Source organism: Trachypithecus francoisi, unplaced genomic scaffold (genome assembly GCF_009764315.1).
Source record: "Trachypithecus francoisi isolate TF-2019V2 unplaced genomic scaffold, Tfra_2.0 Lachesis_group0, whole genome shotgun sequence".
In the NCBI taxonomy this organism is placed as follows: Eukaryota; Metazoa; Chordata; class Mammalia; order Primates; family Cercopithecidae; genus Trachypithecus; species Trachypithecus francoisi.
Window position 1 is genome coordinate 26,478,681 of NW_022681453.1, and position 21,089 is coordinate 26,499,769.

The following is a 21,089-nucleotide window of genomic DNA, read 5'->3' on the forward strand; positions in this document are numbered from 1 at the left end:
TTGAGAAAGAAAATGCCAGGTTCTGTGGGGTCTGTGTTTGCTTTCTCCACCTCTTCCCACATCTGGAATAAGCCCTGTCTCCTCTGAAGGAAGAAGAAAGTAGGAACCACAGAACTGGAGAGCATGGCCAAGGTCAAGTACTGAAGCTGCTGGAAACAACACAGTGGGATTTTGAGAAAAGAATTGAGGAAGGAGATCCCCGCTGACTCAACTGTCCTGTGCAAGGCAACCCTTTGCCCCCCAACCCAAGCAAAACCAGCACATCCATTTATGAACACATGCCTTCAGTAAATAGATGTTGGGTCACCATTGGGTACCAGGAACTGGGATGCAGTGGTGAGCAACACAGACAAGCCTCCATCCTTATGGGGCTTACACTAAAGCTTCCCTTCCCACTGCAGCCCCTCAATTGGTGGTAATACAGTGCAGTGTGTAGAGCACTGGCTAGAATCAGACAGCCCATGCCACTGCTTATAACTGTGATCTTGAGCAAATAACTTATCCTCTCTGTGCCTCAGTTTCTTTTTCTGTTGCCAGCTGGAGTGCAGTGGTGTGATCTTGGCTTACTGCAACCTCTGTCTCCCAGGTTCAAGCCATTTTCCTGCTTCAGCCTTCTGAGTAACTGGGATTACAGGTGTGCACCACCGTGCCCGGCTAACTTTTGTATTTTTAGTAGAGATGGGGGTCTCACCATGTTGGCCAGGCTGGTCTTGAACTCCTGGCCTCAAGTGATCTGCCAGCCTCGGCCTCCCAAAGTGCCAGAATTACAGGCATGAGCCACTGCACCAGGCCTGTGCCTCAGTTTCTACCTCTGAAATGGCGATGATCATAGTAATAGCCATCTCAGGATTGTGTGAGGGTTCCATGAGACAACATATGTAAAATATTTTGCATAGTGCCTAGCACAAAGTCTTTACTTTGTGGGTCTTTTCAGGACGGCCTAGATAGAACACATACTATGTGCTGGGAGTCACAAGGGACACTGAGAGTGGGTACTATCTTTGGGGAGTGCTTGACATAGGAGATATTGAGGAGAGGAGACGCTAGATATAAATTTGTAGGCTGGGCGTGGTGGCTTACGTCTGTAATCCCAGCACTTTTGCGAGGCAAGGTGGGTGGATTGCCTGAGGTCAGGAGTTCGAGACCTGCTTGGCCAACGTGGCGAAACCCCGTCTCTACTGAAAATACAAAAATTAGGCCAGGCTTGGTGGCTCACGCCTGTAATCCCAAAACTTTGGGAGGCCAAGGTGGGCGAATCACGAGGTCCAAGAGATCAAGACCATCCTGGCCAACATGGTGAAACCTCGTCTCTACTAAAAATACAAAAATTAGCTGGGCACGGTGGTGTACGCCTGTAGTCCCAGCTACTTGGGAGGCTGAGGCAGGAGAATCACTTGAAGGGAGGCAGAGGTTGCAGTGAGCCGAGATCGCGCCACTGCACTCCAGGCTGGCGACAGAGCAAGACTCCATCTCAATAAATAAATAAATTATAATATAATTAAAAATTTTGTAGAATTACTCGGGCGCGGTTGCTCACGTCTGTAATCCCAGCACTTTGGGAGGCCAAGGTCTTGGGCAGATCACTTGAGGCCAGGAGTTTGAGACTAGCCTGGCCAACATGGTGAAACCCCGTCTCTACTAAAAATACAAAAATTAGCCAGACATGTGGAGCATAGCTGTAGTCCCAGCTACTCAGGAGGCTGAGGTGGGAGAATCGCTTGAGTCCTAGAGGCAGAGGTTGCAGTGAGTCAGATTGCGCCAATGCACTCCAGTCTGGGCGACAGAGTAAAACTGTTTCAAAAAAAAAAAAACAATTGTTGAATGAATGAATGCATTAAGAAATGGATAACTATGAAGCACTGTCCAAGGCGGAATAAACACGCCTTGAACCGCACCCTTAGCAAACTGCACACACGGCTTTTCCGGAGTGGACACCAGAGGGCGCTGAGCTCGGCCACTCTCAGCTCTGGATCAGGATTCGCGCCTGGGTCCAAGAAGACGCTGCGCGGTGACGTCATATCCGCCTGGGCGTCAGGCTTCGTGGCGCGGGACGAGGAGAAGCCAAACGTAAAGACACCAGGAGTTTCTCGGGTCCAGGTCTGGCTGCTGCCGGGGAGCTCCAAGCCTTTGCGGGTTCTTGCAGCGAATAGGAGTCTGGGCAGGTGTCAGGCTCGTCCGACGGAGAGTGGGTAGGTGGAAGCCCTCCAAAGAGCGGTGGTGATTCGGGAGCCGTCTTAGTTGGCCGCGCCCCGGGCGCATGCGCGGGGCGGGCGGTGCGGCTTGGGCTGCTAGTCCGTTCCGGCCCCGGGCGATGCGTGCCTCCGTACGGCGCCGCGCAGGGTCTCGGCCGCAGAGGCGCGGGCGAGGCTTCGGAACATGTCCTGAGCGCGCTCCGTGCGCCCGGCGCGAGGTGAGCGCTAAATGGTGGTTGTTGAAAAATACTGAAAGCCACCAAAGTTCTCAACAGTAGGGAAATTGAGCTTTTAAAAGTGATTGATTTAGTCCAAAAACTGGACGTTGCACGTCCACTGTGCACGACACAGTGTTTTAGGGCCTTGGGAAACAGCAGTGAACAAGATAGCAAGATTCTTGGAGTGGACTTTCTGTTGGAATTGGGGGGGAGTACAGATAAAGATAAACGAGTTACATAATAGTCATAGAAAAAGGCAAATGCTACGAAAAAGAAAGCAGGGACGGGGCATGGGGGTGGGGTGCGGTGTTAGCTGAGAAGGGCACTGGGCCATACCAGTTGAGATTTGAGCTAAGTTAAGAAGGAGGCAAGGGTGTGAGCCCGGTCGCTGCCTGGAGGAAGAGGTTTTCCAGCATGGGGAAAAGCTAGAGCCGAGGCCCAGGGGTGGGAGCGAGACTGGCGCGTGCGAAGGAACTAGGCTAGGCCTATACGGTGGCGGGGATTGAGCGGAGGGAGAATGGCAGGACATGAGGTCAGAGGTGTAGAGGGGGCAGCCCTGCAGAACCTCCAGGCAGAGCCTTGCAGGCTGTTCTAAGGACTTTGGCCTTACTCTGGATAAAACGGGAACCATAGCAAGGTTTTGAGCAGAGGAATGATGTAGTTTGAGTAGATGTTAATGGACTCACGGGCCACCGTAGAGTTGGAGAAGCTGGGGAGTAGGGGGAATCAAAAATTTATTACTAATAGGTCAGATTAGGAGCTTCCCTGTGCAGCCACTAAAAAAGGCTGGCTTTAGCCCGGGCGCGGTGGCTCATGCCTGTAATCCTAGTACTTTGAGGGGGCCGAGGTCGGCGGATCACTTGACGCCAGGAGTTGGAGACCAGCCTGGGCCAACATGGCAAAACCCCATTTGTACTAAAAATGCAAAAGTTAGCCGGGCGTGATGACGTATGTCTGTAATCCCAGCTACTCGGGAGGCTGAGGCACAAGAATTGCTTCGACCCGAAGCACTCCAACCTGGGCGACAGAGTGAGACTCCATCTCAAAACAAACAACAAGACTTTACAGATGGGGGTGACAGTGACTTCGTGAGCCCACATCTGTGGAGAGCCTGGTGAATATATTTAATACCAGTCTGTACAAAAGTATTTCCCAGTCATCCTCTCCTTTAATCTCAGAACAGCCTGCAGAGGGCAGTGCTGTCATTTGTAAGTTTTTTTTTTTTTTAATTGCAAAAAATACGTGACATAAAATTTATCGTAAGTGGCATTGAATACATTCACAACGCTGTGCAGCCGTCACCACTGTCCATCTCGTGGACGTTGTGTAAGTCTTCGTTTTACTGGCATCTAAGCCCTGGGCGTAATTTCACTCCCCTACTTTAGGCAGCCAGCTCCATCAAGGCAGTAACACTAAAAAACATTGATGTGCCAAGCAATGAAAGAAACAGATTGAGGTTTCTTGTTTGCCCTGCCCTTGTAGTTAGGGGAGACTCTGGTGACTGGGAAAGAAGCATCAGGTAAGTATTGCCGCTGTCCTGAAACCAAGGATTCTCTTGAATATATAGCCTTACCACTGTCACTTTTCCCTCCTTTGAATACCTACTTTGTGTCATAGTATTACAGTATTTTTTGTTTGTTTTGGAGACAGGGTGATGCTGTGTCACCCAGGCTGGAGTGCAGTGGTACAATCACAGTGCACTGTATCCTTAACCTCCCAGAGTCAAACGATCCTCCCACCTCAGCCCCTGGAGTAGCTGGAACTACAGGCACACACTACCATGCCTGGCTAATTTAAATTTTTTTTTTTTTTTTTTTTTTTGAGACAAAGTCTAGCTCTGTCGCCCAGGCTGGAGTGCAGTGGCCGGATCTCAGCTCACTGCAAGCTCCGCCTCCCGGGTTTACGCCATTCTTCTGCCTCAGCCTCCCGAGTAGCTGGGACTACAGGCGCCCACCACCTCGCCCAGCTAGTTTTTTTTTTTTTTTGTATTTTTTTTTTTTTTTTTTAGTAGAAACGGGGTTTCACCGTGTTAGCCAGGATGGTCTCGATCTCCTGACCTCGTGATCCGCCCGTCTCGGCCTCCCAAAGTGCTGGAATTACAGGCTTGAGCCGCTGCGCCCGGCCAAATTTTTTTTTTTTTTTTTAAGAGACAGGGTCTCACTATGTTTCTCAGGCTGGTCTCAAACTCCTGGCCTCCCAAACTGTTGAGATTACAGGCATGAGTACCACGCCAGGTCCCAAAGTATTAATGTTTGTTGAATGGATTGGTAGATGTAGCTCCTTGACCCTGACTTCTTTTCTCCAGAGGTCACCATCTGGGAGTGGTTGAAATTGGGTCTAACCCAGAGTGATTTTGGAAATGCTGGTCTATAGCTCTGTGACCTTGGATAAGTCACTTTCCTTGATTGGGCCTCAGTTTCCTGGTCCCTGCAGTGGGGGATCCATATATTAAACAAATAGACAATGTTAAGAGATTGCATAACATGGGGACTTAATTTAGAACAGGGTGTCAGAGAAGACCTCCATGAAGAGGTGACATTTAAACTGAAAGTTGAAGGATGAATAGGACCTATCCAGGGGAGAGCAAGGTTGGCGGGGAGCCAAGGAAAGGAACTGTCTGCAGAGAGATGAGCATGTTCTACGTTCTTGAAAGTTCAGACCTTTTAGAAGCTGCATCGAGTGCCCATTCCAGGAATCCCTCTTCTCAACCCCTGTGCCGTTTAAGCTCAGTCGTTCACCGTCTTGCACAGACCTGGCTTTCAGACAGAGAGCAGGCATACCCAGGATGGGAGGAGATGGCAGAACGACCACCCCTCATTCTTCTCTTTGTGTTCTGTGTTGACTGAGAGTAAACAAGAGGATCTTCTTGTTTACCCTTCACATCTTAAGATTTTACTCCTTTATGCCCTTTTTTTGGATAAAGAGGCATCATTACTGGTCTTGAGCGAGCTCAGAGTGGTTGGAATCTCTGGGTACCCTTGGGCAGATGTTACCTACGTTTACTAAACCTCTGTGTCATCTTCTCAAAAATGGGAATAATAATATCGCTTACCTCAGGAGCATTTTGAAGACAAGCTAAGGCACGTGAAATGTTTAGCACAGAGCTAAGTGCTCATAAGGAAAATTATTAGCCAAAATTATGTTATTAGGTTTTAAGTAAGAGTACAGTAATTTGGCATATACAGAATATAGAAACTTCTTTTGTCTTTGTATCGGTAACCTTAGTTTGACCAGAATTAGATGAGTTACTGTGCCCAGAAGTCTTTTAAAAACCAAACAGGCGGCTGGGCACGGTGGCTCACGCCTGTAATCCTGGCACTTTGGGAGGCCAAGGCGGGCGTATCACAAGGTTAGGAGTTCAAGACCAGCCTGACCAATATGGTGAAACCCCATCTCTACTAAAAATACAAAAAAGTTAGCCAGGCGTGGTGGCACATGCCTGTAATCCCAGCTACTTGGGAGGATGAGGCAGGAGAATTGCTTGAACCCGGGAGGCAGAGTTTGCAGTGAGCCAAGATTGCGCCACTGCACTCCAGCCTGGGTGACCAAGCGAGACTCCTCCAAAACAAAAAACAAAAAAAATAGGAAGGCCGGACCTGATGGTCACATTTGTAATCCCAGCACTTTGGGAGGCTGAGGTGGGCAAACTGCTTGAGCCCAGGAGTTTGAAACTAGCCTGGGCAACATGGTGAAACCCTGTCTGTACAAAAATACAAAAATTTGCTGGATGTGGTGGCATGTGCCTAGAGTCCCAGCTACTCAGGAGGCTGAGGCAGGAGGATCACCTGAGCCTGGAGAGCCTGAGGTGGAGGCTACAATGAACTGTGATTGCACCACTGCACTTCAGCCTAGATGACAGGGTGAGACCCTGCCTTCAAACAAACAAAAAAAACCCAAATAGGCCAAATTCTCATCAAAACTATGAAAAATAGCATGTGCATTGGTCATTTCTAGCCCTCTTGACTTACTGTAGGTGTGATCAGCACTGGAAAAGATGCCTGCCCCTGCTGCCACATATGAAAGAGTAGTTTACAAAAACCCTTCCGAGTACCACTACATGAAAGTCTGCCTGTAAGTTTAGTTTCCTAAGTTCTATTTTAGATTACTTTTCTAACATCAATCTGAATAGAATGAAATTTAATATGATGTCTTTTTTTTTAGAGAATTTCAAGATTGTGGAGTTGGACTGAATGCTGCACAGTTCAAACAGCTGCTGATTTCGGCTGTGAAGGACCTGTTTGGGGAGGTATGGAATCACTTGGTAGATTGAACATTCCAAAGATCTTTGTAAGAAATACAGAAAGAGGCTGGGCGCAGTGGCTCATGCCTGTAATCCCAACGATTTGGAGGCCTGTAATCCCAGCAATTTGATCACGAGGTCAAGAGGTCGAGACCATCCTGGCCAACATGGTGAAACCCATCTCTACTAAAAATACAAAAATAAGCCAGGTGTGGTGGCACATGCCTGTAATCCTAGCTACTTGGGAGGCTGAGTCAGGAGAATCGCTTGAACCTGGGAGGCGGAGGTTGCAGTTAGCTGAGATCGCACCACTGCACTCCAGCCTGGTGACAGAGTGAGACTCTTTGTCTCAAAAAAAAGAAAGAAATACAGAAAGAATGCTTTTCTTTTCTTTTTTTTTTTGAGACGGAGTCTCGCTCTGTGGCCTGGGCTGGAGTGCAGTGGCCGGATCTCAGCTCACTGCAAGCTCCGCCTCTCGGGTTCACACCATTCTCCTGCCTCAGCCTCCCCAGTAGCTGGGACTACAGGCGCCCACCACCTCGCCCGGCCAGTTTTTTGTATTTTTTAGTAGAGACGGGGTTTCACCATGTTAGCCAGGATGGTCTCGATCTCCTGACCTTGCGTGATCCGCCCGCCTCGGCCTCCCAAAGTGCTGGGATTACAGGCTTGAGACACCGCGCCCAGCCTAAGATTGCTCTTCAAACATTAAAAAAAAAATTTTTTTTAATTATACAACTCTGTATTTTAAAATGTTTTATTCATGTATTGTAATAAACACATTTGTATTCCTTTTTTTCCTCCTTTATTGTCTCTACCCTGCTACCCTTCCCAGCCTCTAGTAATCACCAATCTACTTTCTATCCTCATGAGATCTACTCCTTTTTTTTTTTTTTTTGAGATGGAGTCTTGCTCTGTTGCCCAGGCTAGAGTGCAGTGGCACATTCTCGGCTTACTGCAGCCTCTGCCTCCCAGGTTCAAGGGGTCTTCCTGCCTTAGCCCCCGCCAGTAGCTGAGATTACAGGCACACGCTACCATGCCCAGCTAATTTTTGTATTTTTTCTAGAGACAGGGTTTCGCCATGTTGGCCAGGCTGGTCTTGAACTCCTGACCTCAGGTGATCCACCCTCCTCGGGCTGCCAAAGTGCTGGGATTACAGGCGTGAGCCACTGCACCTGGCAAGATCTGCTTTTTTAGCTCTCACATACGAGTGAGAACATGCAACAGTTGTCTTTCTGTGCCTGGCTTACTTCACCTGACAAAATGGCCTCCAGTTCTATTCATGGTGCTGCAAATGACAGAATTTCATTTTTTTTTTTATGACTGAGTAATATTCCATTGTAACATATACCACTTTTTTTTTTTATCCATTGATGGACGCTTAAGTTCTGTATTTTGGCTATTGGGAATAGTACTGCAATAAATGTGAGAGTGCATATGTCTTTTTGTTGTTTTTCTCCCGCCTTGGCGTCCCAAATTGCTGGGATTACAGCATGAGCTCATACACCCAGCTGCACATGTCTTTTTGAATTGATTTCCTTTCCCTTGGATTTCTGCTTAGTAGTAGACTCGCTGGATTAAATGGTATTCTATTTTTAGTTTAGTTTCTTTTGTTTTTTGTTTTTGAGATGAAGTCTTGCTGTGATGCCCAGGGTGGAGTGCAGTGGCATGGTCATGGCTCACTACAGCCTCAACCGCCCAAGCGCAAGTGATTTTCCCACCCCAGAATCCCTAGTAGCTGGGACCACAGGCATATGTACCACCAAGCCAATTTTTTTACTTGCAGAGACAAAGTCTCACCATGTTGCCCAGGCTCCTGGACTCAAGCAATCCTCTTTCCTTGGCCTCCCAAAGTTCTGGGATTATAAACATGAACCACTGCACCTGACCTATTTTTAGTTTTTTTGGGAAACCTCCATGCTGTTCTCCATAGTGGTTGTACAGTTACATTCCTCCCAGTAGTGTATGAGGGTTCCCCGAGAGATTATTTTATTTATTTATTTTTTTGAGATGGAGTCTTGCTCTGTTGCCCAGGCTGGAGTGCATTGGCACAACCTCCGCCCGCCCGGATTCAAGCGATTCTCCTGCCTCAACCTCCCGAGTAGCTGCGACTACAGGTGCCTGCCACCACGCCCAGCTAATTTTTGTATTCCCCTAGAGATTATTTTAAAACTGTGTTTGAAATTGCAGAAGTAAACTTTCAGAAGTGATGAATTTTGTTGGATTTATTCTAATATGCCTTCTGTTTTACAAGGAACACGGTAGACAAATGTTTGTTGTGGCACAGTGCTACTCAAAGTGTAGCCTAGACTGGCAACCTGCAAACTCTGCCCATCTTGAAGAGATAAGGAATTTGCAGCAGAACTAGTACACTACCACTTTTAATGAGAAAGTCTCCTTATGGTCCAGGCGCAGTGGCTCACTCCTGTAATCCCAGCTCTTCGGGAGGCTGAGGCGAGCGGATCACGTAAGGTCAGGAGTTTGAGACTAGCCTAGACAACATGGTGAAACCTTGTCTCTACTAAAAATACAAGAATTAGCTGGGCGTGGTGGCACATGCCTGTAGTCCTAGCTACTTGGAAGCCTGATGGAAGAGAATTGCTTGAACCTGGGAGGCGGAGGTTGCAGTGAGCCCAGATCACGCCACTGCATTCCAGCCTGGGCAACAGAGCAAGACTCTGTCTCAAAAAAAAAAAAAAAAGCCTCCTTATGAAAAAAAGAACTGAACTAAACACAGTGATTAATGATACTATTGGTTTACATTCTGATTCAACTCCTTATTTTGTCATAGACCAACACTTTAAGCAGATTTGAGAAAAGAAGTAGAGAAGTAGAGTTTTAGAAGTTGAGAGAAGACAGAGGATGCTCAGGAAATTATTTTCTGGTTCATATAGTCTGTCAAATCAAAATATGCTAAGTACCTCATCAAAATTTAAAGCCTCGGCTGGGCGCGGTGGCTCACGCCTGTAATCCCAGCACTTTGGGAGGCCGAGGTGGGCGGATCACAAGGTCAGGAGATCTAGACCATGGTAAAACCCCGTCTCTACTAAAAATACAAAAAAAATTAGCCGGGCGTGGTGGTGGGCGCCCTGTAGTCCCAGCTACTGGGGAGGCTGAGGCAGGAGAATGGTGTGAACCTGGGAGGCGGAGCTTGCAGTGAGCTGAGATCCGGCCACTGCACCCCAGCCTGGGAGACAGAGCGAGACTCCGTCTCAAAAAAAAATTTAAAGCCTCTGCAAAAGACTTTTTAAGAGGATGAAAAGGCCAGGCGTGGTAGCTCACAGCTATAATCCCACCACTTCGAGAAGCCAAGTGGGTGGATCAGTTGAGCCCAGGAGTTCCAGACCAGCCTGGGTATCTGGTGAAACCCCGTCTCTATAAAAAAATTTGAAAAATTGAGCCAGGTGTGATGGTGTGCACCTATAGTCCCAACTAGTCAAGAGACTGGGATGGGAGGATTGCTTGAGCCCAAGAGCTCAAGGTTGCTGTGAGTGGTGATCACACCACCACGGCTGGGGGTGGGGGTGGGAAAGGATGAAAAGATGAATTACATACTAGGGGAAAATATTTGTAAACCACGTATCCAACAAAGGACTATAGTGTTTAGAATATATAAATGACATTTGGCCTGGTGCAGTGGCTCATGCCCGCAATCCCAACACTTTGAGAGACCAAGGCAGGAAGATTTCTTGAGGTCAGGAGTTCGAGGCTGTAGTGAACTCTGGTTGCACCACTGCATGCAGCCTGGGCAACAGAACAAGACCTTGTCTCAATAGTAATAACACGCGGGTTTGGTGGCTCACGCCTGTAATCCCAGCACTTTGGGAGGCCAAGGTGGGTTGATCGCCTGAGGTCAGGAGTTGGAGACCATCCTGGCCAACATGGCAAAACCCCGTCTCTGCTAAAACTATAAAAACTAACCAGGTGTGGTGGCACATGCCTGTAACCAGCTATTCGGGAGACTAAGGCAGGAGAATCACTTGAACCTGGGAGGCAGAGGTTGCAGTGAGCCAAGATCATACCACTGCACTCCAGCCAGGGTGACAGAGCGAGATTCTTTTCTCAAGAAAATAATATTATAATAAGTATCAAAACTCAGCCAAACAATTCAATTAGAAATTTGAATTGTGGCCGGGCGCGGTGGCTCAAGCCTGTAATCCCAGCACTTTGGGAGGCCGAGACGGGCGGATCACGAGGTCAGGAGATCGAGACCATCCTGGCTAACACGGTGAAACCCCGTCTCTACTAAAAAAATACAAAAAATTAGCCGGGCGAGATGGCGGGCGCCTGTAGTCCCAGCTACTCGGGAGGCTGAGGCGAGAGAATGGCGTAAACCCGGGAGGCGGAGCTTGCAGTGAGCTGAGGTCCGGCCACTGCACTCCAGCCTGGGCGACAGAGCGAGACTCCGTCTCAAAAAAAAAAAAAAGAAATTTGAATTGTTTGGCAAAAACATTAACAGACATTTTACTAAAGAGAATGTATGGTTTTGGCAAAGAAGCATATGGAAAGATGTTTAACATTAGCCATTAGGGAAATGCACATTAATGGCACAATGAGATACCACAGTATACCTAGCAGAATGACTGAAATAAAAAATAACAACTTTAAATGCTAGCAAGAATGTGCAGAAACTGGATCACTCATACACTATAGTGAGTATGTAAAATAGTGCAGCCACTCTGGAACATAGTTTGGCAGTGTCTTTTTTTTTTTGGTAAAATTACATAGAGCCACACACAGGTATAAATATGAGTAGACATACAGTTGGTAAAATCTGAATAACCTCTGGATTGTACCAATACCACTTTTCTAGTTTTACTACTGTAATGTAGTTACGCAGGACATTGACATTGCAGGAGGCTGAATGAAGAGTGTATGGAACCTCCCTGTACATTTTTTTTAAATTAGTTATTTATTTTTGAGACGAAGTTTTGCCCTTGTTGCCCAGGCTGGCGTGCAATGGCACGATCTTGCCTCACTGCAACCTCCGCCTCCCAGGTAGCTGGGATTACGGGCATGCGCCACCACACCGGGCTAATTTTGTATTTTTAGTAAAAATGGGGTTTCTCCGTGTTGATCAGGCTGGTCTCAAACTCCCAACCTCAGGTGATCCGCCCCCCCTTGGCCTCCCAAAGTGCTGGGATTACAGGCATGAGCCACTGTGCCTGGCCAATCCCTGTACATTTCTTTGTGATCTCTTGTGAGTCTATAATTTTTCTAAATACAAAATTAAAAAAAAAAAATGTCTGTGTGTACCTGTGTGTCAGGTAGAAAACCTCGTTCCTGGGGTTTATATAGCTGCGAACAAACAGACATGGCCTCTGCCACATGGACTAATGTCTTGGTTCTTGTAATAGGAAAACATGTTGGACAATTAGTGACAAGAATAAAGGGAATTATAAAAGAGAAGGTGCGGTGTCCTGTACAGGAAAGAACATAACAAGCTGACTTTGTCTCAACTTGAAAATCAGTCAAGGAACAATTTAAATGAAGACTCATAAAGGATGAGGGACATCAGCCATATGCAGAGGTGTAGGCAGAACATGCTAGGCAGAGGGAGCTGTAAGTAAGTAGGCAACTAAAGCGCCAGCACCATTAAATAAAATACTGCTTTTGTGGAGGAGAAAATCTGAAAACTCAATGGTTGTCAAAAGTTGATAAGCATTCAAGAATAATAGTGAGAATAGCCTGCTAATAGCATTATTCCACATTCAGGTTGATGCCGCCTTACCTTTGGACATCCTAACCTATGAAGAGAAGACCTTGTCAGCCATCTTGAGAATATGTAGCAGGTATGACAGAGAATGGGACATTTATAGTATAACAGGGCAGAGAGAGACCGATGGAGAAATAGAGCAAAAATGCTCTTCTGAGAATGAGAATTTTTTTGTTGTGAACTCTGAGCAGCTTTTGGGAATTTAAACTGGGATGAATATGAACATTCATCCACCAGAAACTTGTACTCTAGAGAGGGCAAAACTTAGGATTTGGTTACAGCTGTAGTTTCCCATTGATGGTTACAGTTGCAAAGTCAGAAGTGAATCTTTTAGAAATCTTAGTTGAGGTTCATTTTGTTCTCTGCCTATGACACAGTGTGTATTTTCTTGATATTTCTGCAGTGGTCTTGTCAAATTGTGGAGCTCTTTGACCCTGTTAGGATCCTATAAAGGCAAAAAATGTGCTTTCCGGGTGATTCAGGTAAAGACTATTTCCTCACATATTCCAAACAAGATTGAGTGGTGGGTCGACTGCTTCTTAATATACTCAACTCATTTTTGTGCTTGCATAAATGTAATATGATTAAAATGATTTAAGTAGGGGAAAATAAAGGACTTGATTGTTTCCAAAAATGTGAGCCAGAGCACTTCGATTTTAAATTCTGTGGGAGATGTTTTGGGATAAAACTTGCAATCCTGTGGTTAAGGCTTATTTTTCATTAACGCTTAAAGCTTTGTGTGTTATATATTGGTATGCTCTTTTTGAGCTGTGAGTACTTGTTATTGAAGGCATCCTCTCAGGATGCTCTGTAAAATGCTCCTACATCAGTTTTGTTAATCCTGTAAAACTGGGCATGTTTCCCCATTGCCCTGTGCTTCAGTGGAGTTTCTCCCGATGCTTTAACCTTTTTCTTTCTCTTGTAGGTTTCTCCATTTCTCCTTGCATTATCTGGTAATAGTAGGGAACTAGTATTGGATTGAATGAATAGTCTTCCATTTTGGAAACATTCTTCCACTCTCATATTTATTTTTTGGTGCCTGCATGTTTGAAGACTGAAGCAGGCCAAAAGCTCTTGATGAAATTTGTGGGTGCTGAAGATGTTCCCACTAATTTCCAGCCATCACTTTTGGTGGGGTGGGCTTCAGAGGACAGTCTGCCTGAACCTACCAGTGCTGACCCTGCAGCACTTTCAGCATATGCACATCAAAGTTGGAGACCGCGCTGAACTTAGGAGGGCCTTCACACAGACAGATGTGGCTACCTTCTCAGAATTAACGGGGGATGTCAATCCTTTGCATTTAAATGAAGACTTTGCAAAACACACCAAGTTTGGAAATACAATTGTACATGGAGTTTTAATCAATGGACTTATCTCAGCTCTCCTGGGAACTAAAATGCCAGGGCCAGGTTGTGTATTTCTTTCCCAGGAAATTAGCTTTCCAGCCCCTTTATATATTGGAGAAGTTGTTTTAGCTTCTGCAGAAGTGAAAAAGCTAAAGCGGTTCATTGCTATTATTGCAGTGTCATGTTCTGTAATAGAAAGTAAAAAGACTGTTATGGAAGGCTGGGTTAAAGTTATGGTTCCAGAAGCTCCCAAATCCTGAAATACGTGTTTAAAGATGCAACCTCAAACACCAATGCTGTAGTTAAAGAGCCTCTGGGGAAATGGATTGCTGCTTTTCACCAAAGAATGGTTGATAGGCCCAGAAGCCCATCTTAGTTAGGGGAAGAGAGCAGGTAGAGTGTTGTTCAAATGCCAACTTTACAGTTTGGCCTTATGCTTCATGCAGAATTGAGTGTATGCAGGATTTTCATTATCTGCCTGGCTTTTTTGTTTTTTGCTTTTTAATTCAAGAAGTGGGCTGGGCCCAGCGGCTCATGCCTATAATCCTGGCACTTTGGGAGGCTGCAGCAGGCAGATCACTTGAGGTTGGGAGTCCAAGACCAGCCTGGCCAACATGGTAAAACCCCATCACTACCAAAAAAAAAAAATACAACTATCTGTGCTTGGTGACTTGGCCCTGTAGACCCAGCTGCTCGAGAGGCTGAGGTGGGAGAATTGCTTGGGCCTGAGAGCTGGAGGTTGTGAGACTGAGATTGTACCACTGCACTGTAGTCTGGGTGACAGAGCGAGACCCTGTCTCAAAAAAGAAAAAAGTATTGGGAAGATTATTTGAAGACTCTAGTTTTAAATCAGGCATGGCGGCTCATGCCTGTAATCCTGGCATTTTGGGAGGCCGAGGCAGGCAAATCACTTGAGGTCATGAGTTCAAGACCAGCCTGGCCAACATATGAAACCCCATCTGTACTAAAAATACAAAAACTAACTGGATGTGGTGGTGGGCACATGTAATCCCAGCTACTTGGGAGGCTGAAGCAGGAGAATCGCTTGAACCTGGGAGGTTGCAGTGAGCCGAAATCATACCATTGCACTTCATCCTGGGTGACAGAGCAAAACTCCACCTCAGAAAAAAAAAAAAGAGAGATTGTACTTTTAGGAATTCAGACCTAGATAGATTTGCATTTGGATAACAGAACCCTACCTATATCTTTGTAGAAGCAGCTTCTCACTGAATTGTAACTGTAACAATTGTTGAAGGTAAAAATAGAAGTTGGGTCATCTTTGAACACCTACTTTTTTATCATTGAATATTTTTAGGCCCTGTTCTTCAGTATCTGAGTCACAAGGTGGCATCTTGGTCTACCTTCAGTGAGACTTGCGTTTCACGGGAGGGGCGTATGTGCATCCTTGGTCTCAGTTATGTAAACTCTCTGATCTATAAAGTAGTGGTAACACATGCCACATGGGATAGTTGGTGGAAATGATAGATGGAGTTAAGCACAGGACCCAGTCTCTCAGCAGTAGCTTCTAATTATTGTTGCCCATTTCCCCTGCAACTGAGGTGAGAGGTTTTCCTGAGTTTGAAGCTGACTGGCCCACAGTTAAACATAACAGACCAGTCTTTCAGGGTGTCAAGCAACCTCTATTAGTGTTCTTAAGTACAGTTCCTGTTTTAAAAGTTCAGAGTATTCCTTGAAAATTTGGATTTACCTCTCGTTATATGAATAATACATGCTTATAGTAAAAAAAAAAAAAAATTGTAAGAAATAAAAAAATATTAAGAAGACTATGGAGACGAAATTCTTAAGACTTCGGGAGCTGGGGGCCAGGGAGGTTATATTGAAGGGAAGATGTACCTAACATGTTAGTACTAAATGGCCATCCCAACACAGCCAACACTTTTGTTTCCATTTTTTAATAACATTGAAATGTAATTCACATACCATAAAATTCACCTTTTTAAAGTGTACATTTCAGTGGTTTTCAGAATATCCACACAGTTGTACAACTATCACCAAATCAATTTTTTTTAGCATTTTTCATCCCCCAAAAGAAACCCCCATTAGCAGTCAATCCATTTATCTTCTCCAGTCCTGGGCAGTCACCAGTCTACTTTCTGTGTGGATTTCCCTATTCTGGACATTTCATATAAGTTCATACAATATATGGTCCTTTGGAACTGGCTTCTTCGATATAGCATGTTTTCAGGGTTCATCCATTTTACAGCATGTATCAGTACATTTTATTTTATGGCTGAATAATATTCCATTGTATTTACCCATCCATCAGTTGATATTTGGATTATTTTTGCTTTTTGACTGTTAATGTTAGGAACATTATAGAAAAGGTTTTTATGTGCACAGGTTTTAAGTGGAATTGCTGGATCATGTAACTTTAATATAAAGAATTGTCAAATTGTTCTCGAAATTACTATTGGGCATGAGGTGGTATCTCATTGTAGTTATGATTTCCATGTATCTTATGTCAGCCAATACATTCAAGACAATCTGACAGAATTTTTAATTTTTACCCAGAGAGCAGCTGAACAGACGACTAGAAATAATTATTCTAGGCCAGGCGTGGTGGCTCACGCCTGTAATCTCAGCACTTTGGGAGACTGAGGTGGGCGGATCACGAGGTCAAGGTCAAGAGATTGAGACCATCCTGGCCATCGTGATGAAACCCCATCTCTACTAAGAACACAAAAAAATTACCTGGGCATGGTAGTGCATGCCTGTAATCCCAGCTACTCGGAGGCTGAGACAGGAGAATCACTTGAACTGGGAGGCGGAGGTTGCACTGATCCCAGATGGTGCCACTGCTCTTTAGCCTGGGTGATGGAGTGAGACTCAGTCTCAAAAAAAAGAAAAAAAAAAAGGATTATTCTAGTCACTAGAGGGCAGTGCTGTGTATAAAGTTAGTACTTTAAAACTTTAATATTGTATTATACCATACTCTCGTTTTCAAAGGTGGAAGACAAGACCAAAATCAATGTGAGGAGCAAGGATACTGTTCTCGTGAGTTTCAGAATGTGCAGTATATGCAGGCTGAGGTCCACCTAAAGAAGACTTTTATAGGTGAATCACTAGACGTGCTGAAAATGTGTTCAAATGGCAAAACAATGGGAAACATGAGGCAAAAATACATGGACTTGAGGCCAAAACTGCTTGCTCCTGCAGAACTCATTCCCTGGGATTTAGCAGCAGTCTTAAAGTTACGTCCATAACTGGATCGGGATGTGATCATTGATACTGATAGCCACCATTTTTTCAGTGCCTGATGAGTTGATTTTCTACATTAATGCTAATCCTTGAAACAACTTTGTGAAGTTAACGTTACCCTGTTTTTAAGTAGGATAACTGTGACTTGCCCAGGGTTGTTCAGTGAATAAGCAGAACAGCCGGGATTCAAACTTGGACCTGCCTGGCTCCAAAGCCTTTCCTTTTACATCACTCTGTGGGTCTTAGGTTCCTGTAGGGGCCAAAGGGAAACTTCCCCTTTGCCCTCTGAAGGTTCACTCTGAAAAATCAACTGAGAAAAGGCAGATTAATTGGAGAAAAGGCATACCAATATATTAGCTTCATGAAGGGGAGAGCCACAGAGTGATTATCCCCCCAAACCCCTACACAATAGGGTTTAGAAGCTTAAATACCACCTTAAGGTTACAGAAAGAGTGGGCTTGGATCAGTGGCATAACAGTTTCTGGGAGCGGCAGAAGAGGAAGCCTGGCTGGCAAAGGTGGTCTTGTTATGTAAATGAAGCTCCACAGGTGGCAACCCTCAAAAGAATAGATGATGAATGTTTTAGACCTTTTTTGTTGTTTGAGATGGAGTCTTGCTCTTATTGCCCAGGCAGGATTGCAATGGCCTGATCTTGGCTCACTGCAGCCTCCGCCTCCCAGGTTCAAGCGATTCTCTTGCCTCGGCTTCCCCAGTAGCTGGGATTACAGGTACACGCCACCATGCCAAGCTAATTTTCCGTTTTTAGTAGAGACGGGATTTCACCATGTTGGCCAGGCTGGCCTCGAACTCCTGACCTCAGGTGATCTGGCCTCAAAGTGCTGGGATTACAGGTGTGAGCCATGTCCCAGCATGTTTCAGACTTTTAAAGTGTCAGACTAAGTTAATCTTCCCGAGATCCAGACAAGGGAAAGCCAGGCTGCATCAAGCAGATTCTCTGCAAATACAAGTTTCCCCCACAAAAGACAGCTTTGCAGGGCTACTTCTGTTAGCTCTCTGAACAGCCATCTGAAAATATGACAAGTATATTTTGGGGTGAAATATTTTTATTTCCTTCATTGGCATTGCTGGAACTGGAGCACTGTCAGTTTCTATAATAGCATCTTACATGGCATTAAAATAATGTGAATCATTCTATAGCAATCTTTTTGCTTTCAGAATGTTCTAGATCTTATTCCCTGCTAGAGTTGTAGCATTTTCCTAATACTATTAGTTGAAAGTCTTCCACCCATGCATATCACCTACCCTTTTTCTAAGCCAACACTCAGTGATTATTTGTCTTCACCGAAGAATTGCTTAAAGGGTTAAAGATGAAAAATAGAGGGTAGGGAAGGGATGTCAGATCTGAATGATAGTTGATTTATACTGTGTAACTTTTTTTTTTTTTTTTTTGAGGCGGAGTCTCGCTCTGTCGCCCTGACTGGAGTGCAGTGGCCGGATCTCAGCTCACTGCAAGCTCCGCCTCCCGGGTTTACGCCATTCTCCTGCCTCAGCCTCCCGAGTAGCTGGGACTACAGGCGCCCACCGCCTCGCCCGGCTAGTTTTTGTATTTTTAGTAGAGACGGGGTTTCACTGTGTTAGCCAGGATGGTCTCGATCTCCTGACCTCGTGATCCGCCCGTCTCGGCCTCCCAAAGTGCTGGGATTACAGGCTTGAGCCACCGCGCCCGGCCGTAACTTTCAAAAGTAGCCCCAGGGCGCTGTGGCTCAACGCTGAGGAAAGAGAGAGACCCTCTCATATTGTTTTATATTGTTTTATACTCAGTACCTGTTTTAAGAAAAAAACAAGGAAGTAAAACCAAAGACAGGCAGCCCAGTGCCAGGCCCACAACCAGGCCTGGGCCTGCCTGGCCTAAACCCAGTAGTTAAAAATCAACTCATAACTTAGAAACCGATATTATTCATAGATTCCAGGCATTGTATGAAAGAACGTAGTGAAACTCCCGGACCTGTTTTGTTTCTCTCTGACCACCGGTGCATGCAAACCCTGTCACGTACCCTTGCTTGCTCAAATCAATCATGACCCTTTCATGTGAAATCTTTAGTGTTGTGAGCCCTTAAAAGGGACAGAAATTGTGCACTCAGGGAGCTCGGATTTTAAGGCAGTAGCTTGGCGATGCTCCCAGCTGAATAAAGCCCTTCCTTCTACAACTTGGTGTCTGAGAGGTTTTGTCTGCGGCTGGTCCCGCTACAGTTTTTGGTTCCCTGACCGGGAAGCGAGGTAACTGATGGATGGCCGAGGCAGCCTGTTAGGCGGCTTAGGCCTGCCCTGTGGAGCACCCTGCGGGGGACTCTGGCCAGGCTGAGTGACGTGAGCCAAAGAGTGCTCCCAGGTAGGCAGTTGTCCCGGTAAAACGCCTCATCAGAGCAGTGCGTAGCAGGCCCCCACAGAGGATGAACACAGTGGCTGAATACCGGGAAGGAACTGGCACTTGGAGTCCGGACATCTGAAACTTGGTAAGACTAGTCTTTGGAACTTGCCCCACTCCATTTGAGTGGAAGCGTGGCCTGATCACCCATGGTGTGCCTGTATTGGCACTTTTGTTCTGGTTTTGTCTTAAATTGCCGGATACTTTGGTTTTGGTTTTGACTTGGCTTAAATTTCTTGGTGCTCGGATTTTGAATTTCGTGGTATTCTGATTTTGGTTTGGTATAAACGATAAAAGTGTGTGTGTGTGTACCCTCTTTACCTGTTCTATGTTTTGTGGTGAATGTGTGTGGTGTGAGTGTGGTATTTTGTCTTGAGAAAACATGGGTCAGGTGCAAAATAAGCCCACCCCACTGAGAACTATATTGAAAACTTTCAAGAAAGGAAAAAAGGGGGGAGGCAGAATTTACATAAAAAGAATGTTATATGATAAATTCTTGTCCTGAAATAAATTAACTGGTTATTTTTTTAAAAAAGTTTGTAGGCCGAGACGGGCGGATCACGAGGTCAGGAGATCGAGACCATCCTGGCTAATACGGTGAAACCCTGTCTCTACTTAAAAAAAAAATACAAAAAACTAGCTGGGCGACGAGGTGGGCGCCTGTAGTCCCAGCTACTCGGGAGGCTGAGGCAGGAGAATGGCGTAAATCCGGGAGGCGGAGCTTGCAGTGAGCTGAGATCCGGCCACTGCACTCCAGCCTGGGTGGCAGAGCAAGACTCCGTCTCAAAAAAAAAAAAAAAAAGTTTGTAATAAGTCAGAAAGTTGAGACATGTCAAAAAAAAATTGTCCGCGAAAGTCGTAAAAAAAAAAAGTTATAAAAAAATTTTTATGCAAAAAATGTCGTATAATTTAAAAGTAATATGGCCTCCTGAGTACTATTGGAAAAAAGAGTTTATGTGCAAAGTGTATAAAAAAGTAAAATAGGCCGGGCGCGATGTCTCAAGCCTGTAATCCCAGCACTTTGGGAGGCCGAGACGGGCGGATCATGAGGTCAGGAGATCAAGACCATCCTGGCTAACACAGTGAAACCCCGTCTCTACTAAAAAATACAAAAAAACCCAGCCGGGCGAGGTGGCGGGTGCCTGTAGTCCCAGCTACTCGGGAGGCTGAGGCAGAAGAATGGCGTAAACCCAGGAGGCGGAGCTTGCAGTGAGCTGAGATCCGGCCACTGCACTCCAGTCTGGGCGACAGAGCGAGACTCTGTCTCAAAAAAAATAAAAAAAAATATATCTTTAATAAAAAGATTATAAAGAGGCATAAGAATGTGGATTTTTACCTACATTAAAAGGTCAAAAAATTATTGTTTTGAAAGTTTAGGCAAGTTTTAAAATGTTAATTGTAAAGAAAACTCTGTGTGTAAACATAATAGCTAGAGTTAAAAAGGTATCATCCAGTTTTTCTGTGAACTGGACATTTAAAATGCAACAGGTTTTTCTTAAAACATCAACCTGCTCTTTAACAAAAATTATAAAAGGTTAAAAAGAGTCTATAAAATCTTACCTTATGGTCAAACATGAAAAATTGGATAAATATGTCTACAGGGTTTTATTAAAATTAATAGCATACTAATATAAAGGTAAAATTTAGCTTATCTGGTATAAAAATCATACAAAAAGCATTGTTAAATATAAAATGGTGGTTAGTTTTTTTTGGTCTAAAAACTAATAAAAATAGGTGCCAAAGAAAACATTCATTTTACTAGAAGATGATAGAAG

The 21,089-nt window shown here is 45.1% G+C and overlaps 2 protein-coding genes across 6 annotated transcripts; both read left to right on the forward strand.

Annotated features, from left to right (window-relative positions):
* Positions 1–2,035: 2,035 nt before the first annotated feature.
* Positions 2,036–14,357, forward strand: RPP14 (ribonuclease P/MRP subunit p14). 4 transcript variants are annotated; one of them, XM_033210264.1, is made up of 6 exons: positions 2,036–2,189; positions 6,384–6,481; positions 6,572–6,656; positions 12,363–12,439; positions 12,767–12,845; positions 13,289–14,357. In XM_033210264.1, exons 2-6 carry the CDS (start codon positions 6,405–6,407, stop codon positions 13,343–13,345), a joined length of 375 nt encoding a protein of 124 aa, XP_033066155.1. In that variant the 5' UTR covers positions 2,036–2,189; positions 6,384–6,404; the 3' UTR covers positions 13,346–14,357. The 4 variants fall into 4 exon arrangements, with proteins under 4 accessions (XP_033066155.1, XP_033066154.1, XP_033066158.1 ...); XM_033210263.1 differs by having other exon boundaries at positions 2,036–2,410; positions 13,289–13,927; XM_033210267.1 differs by having other exon boundaries at positions 2,067–2,189; positions 6,365–6,481; positions 13,289–13,927.
* On the forward strand, positions 2,052–15,870 carry HTD2 (hydroxyacyl-thioester dehydratase type 2). 2 transcript variants are annotated; one of them, XM_033210261.1, is made up of 6 exons: positions 2,052–2,189; positions 6,384–6,481; positions 6,572–6,656; positions 12,363–12,439; positions 12,767–12,845; positions 13,289–15,870. In XM_033210261.1, the coding sequence occupies exon 6, from the start codon at positions 13,463–13,465 to the stop codon at positions 13,967–13,969; it is 507 nt and encodes a 168-aa protein (XP_033066152.1). In that variant the 5' UTR covers positions 2,052–2,189; positions 6,384–6,481; positions 6,572–6,656; positions 12,363–12,439; positions 12,767–12,845; positions 13,289–13,462; the 3' UTR covers positions 13,970–15,870. The 2 variants fall into 2 exon arrangements, with proteins under 2 accessions (XP_033066152.1, XP_033066153.1); XM_033210262.1 differs by lacking the exon at positions 6,384–6,481 and having other exon boundaries at positions 13,289–15,647.
* The last annotated feature ends 5,219 nt before the right edge of the window (positions 15,871–21,089 follow it).

What these genes read in the sequence shown, in the direction of transcription:
- RPP14 (XM_033210264.1), top strand. Translation starts at nt 6,405, where the DNA reads ATGCCTGCCCCTGCTGCCACATATGAAAGAGTAGTTTACAAAAACCCT. An exon ending in CACTACATGAAAGTCTGCCT is followed by an intron (nt 6,482 to 6,571) that starts GTAAGTTTAGTT and finishes CTTTTTTTTTAG; the next exon opens with AGAATTTCAAGATTGTGGAG. An exon ending in TGAAGGACCTGTTTGGGGAG is followed by an intron (nt 6,657 to 12,362) that starts GTATGGAATCAC and finishes TTCCACATTCAG; the next exon opens with GTTGATGCCGCCTTACCTTT.
- HTD2 (XM_033210261.1), top strand. Translation starts at nt 13,463, where the DNA reads ATGTTCCCACTAATTTCCAGCCATCACTTTTGGTGGGGTGGGCTTCAG.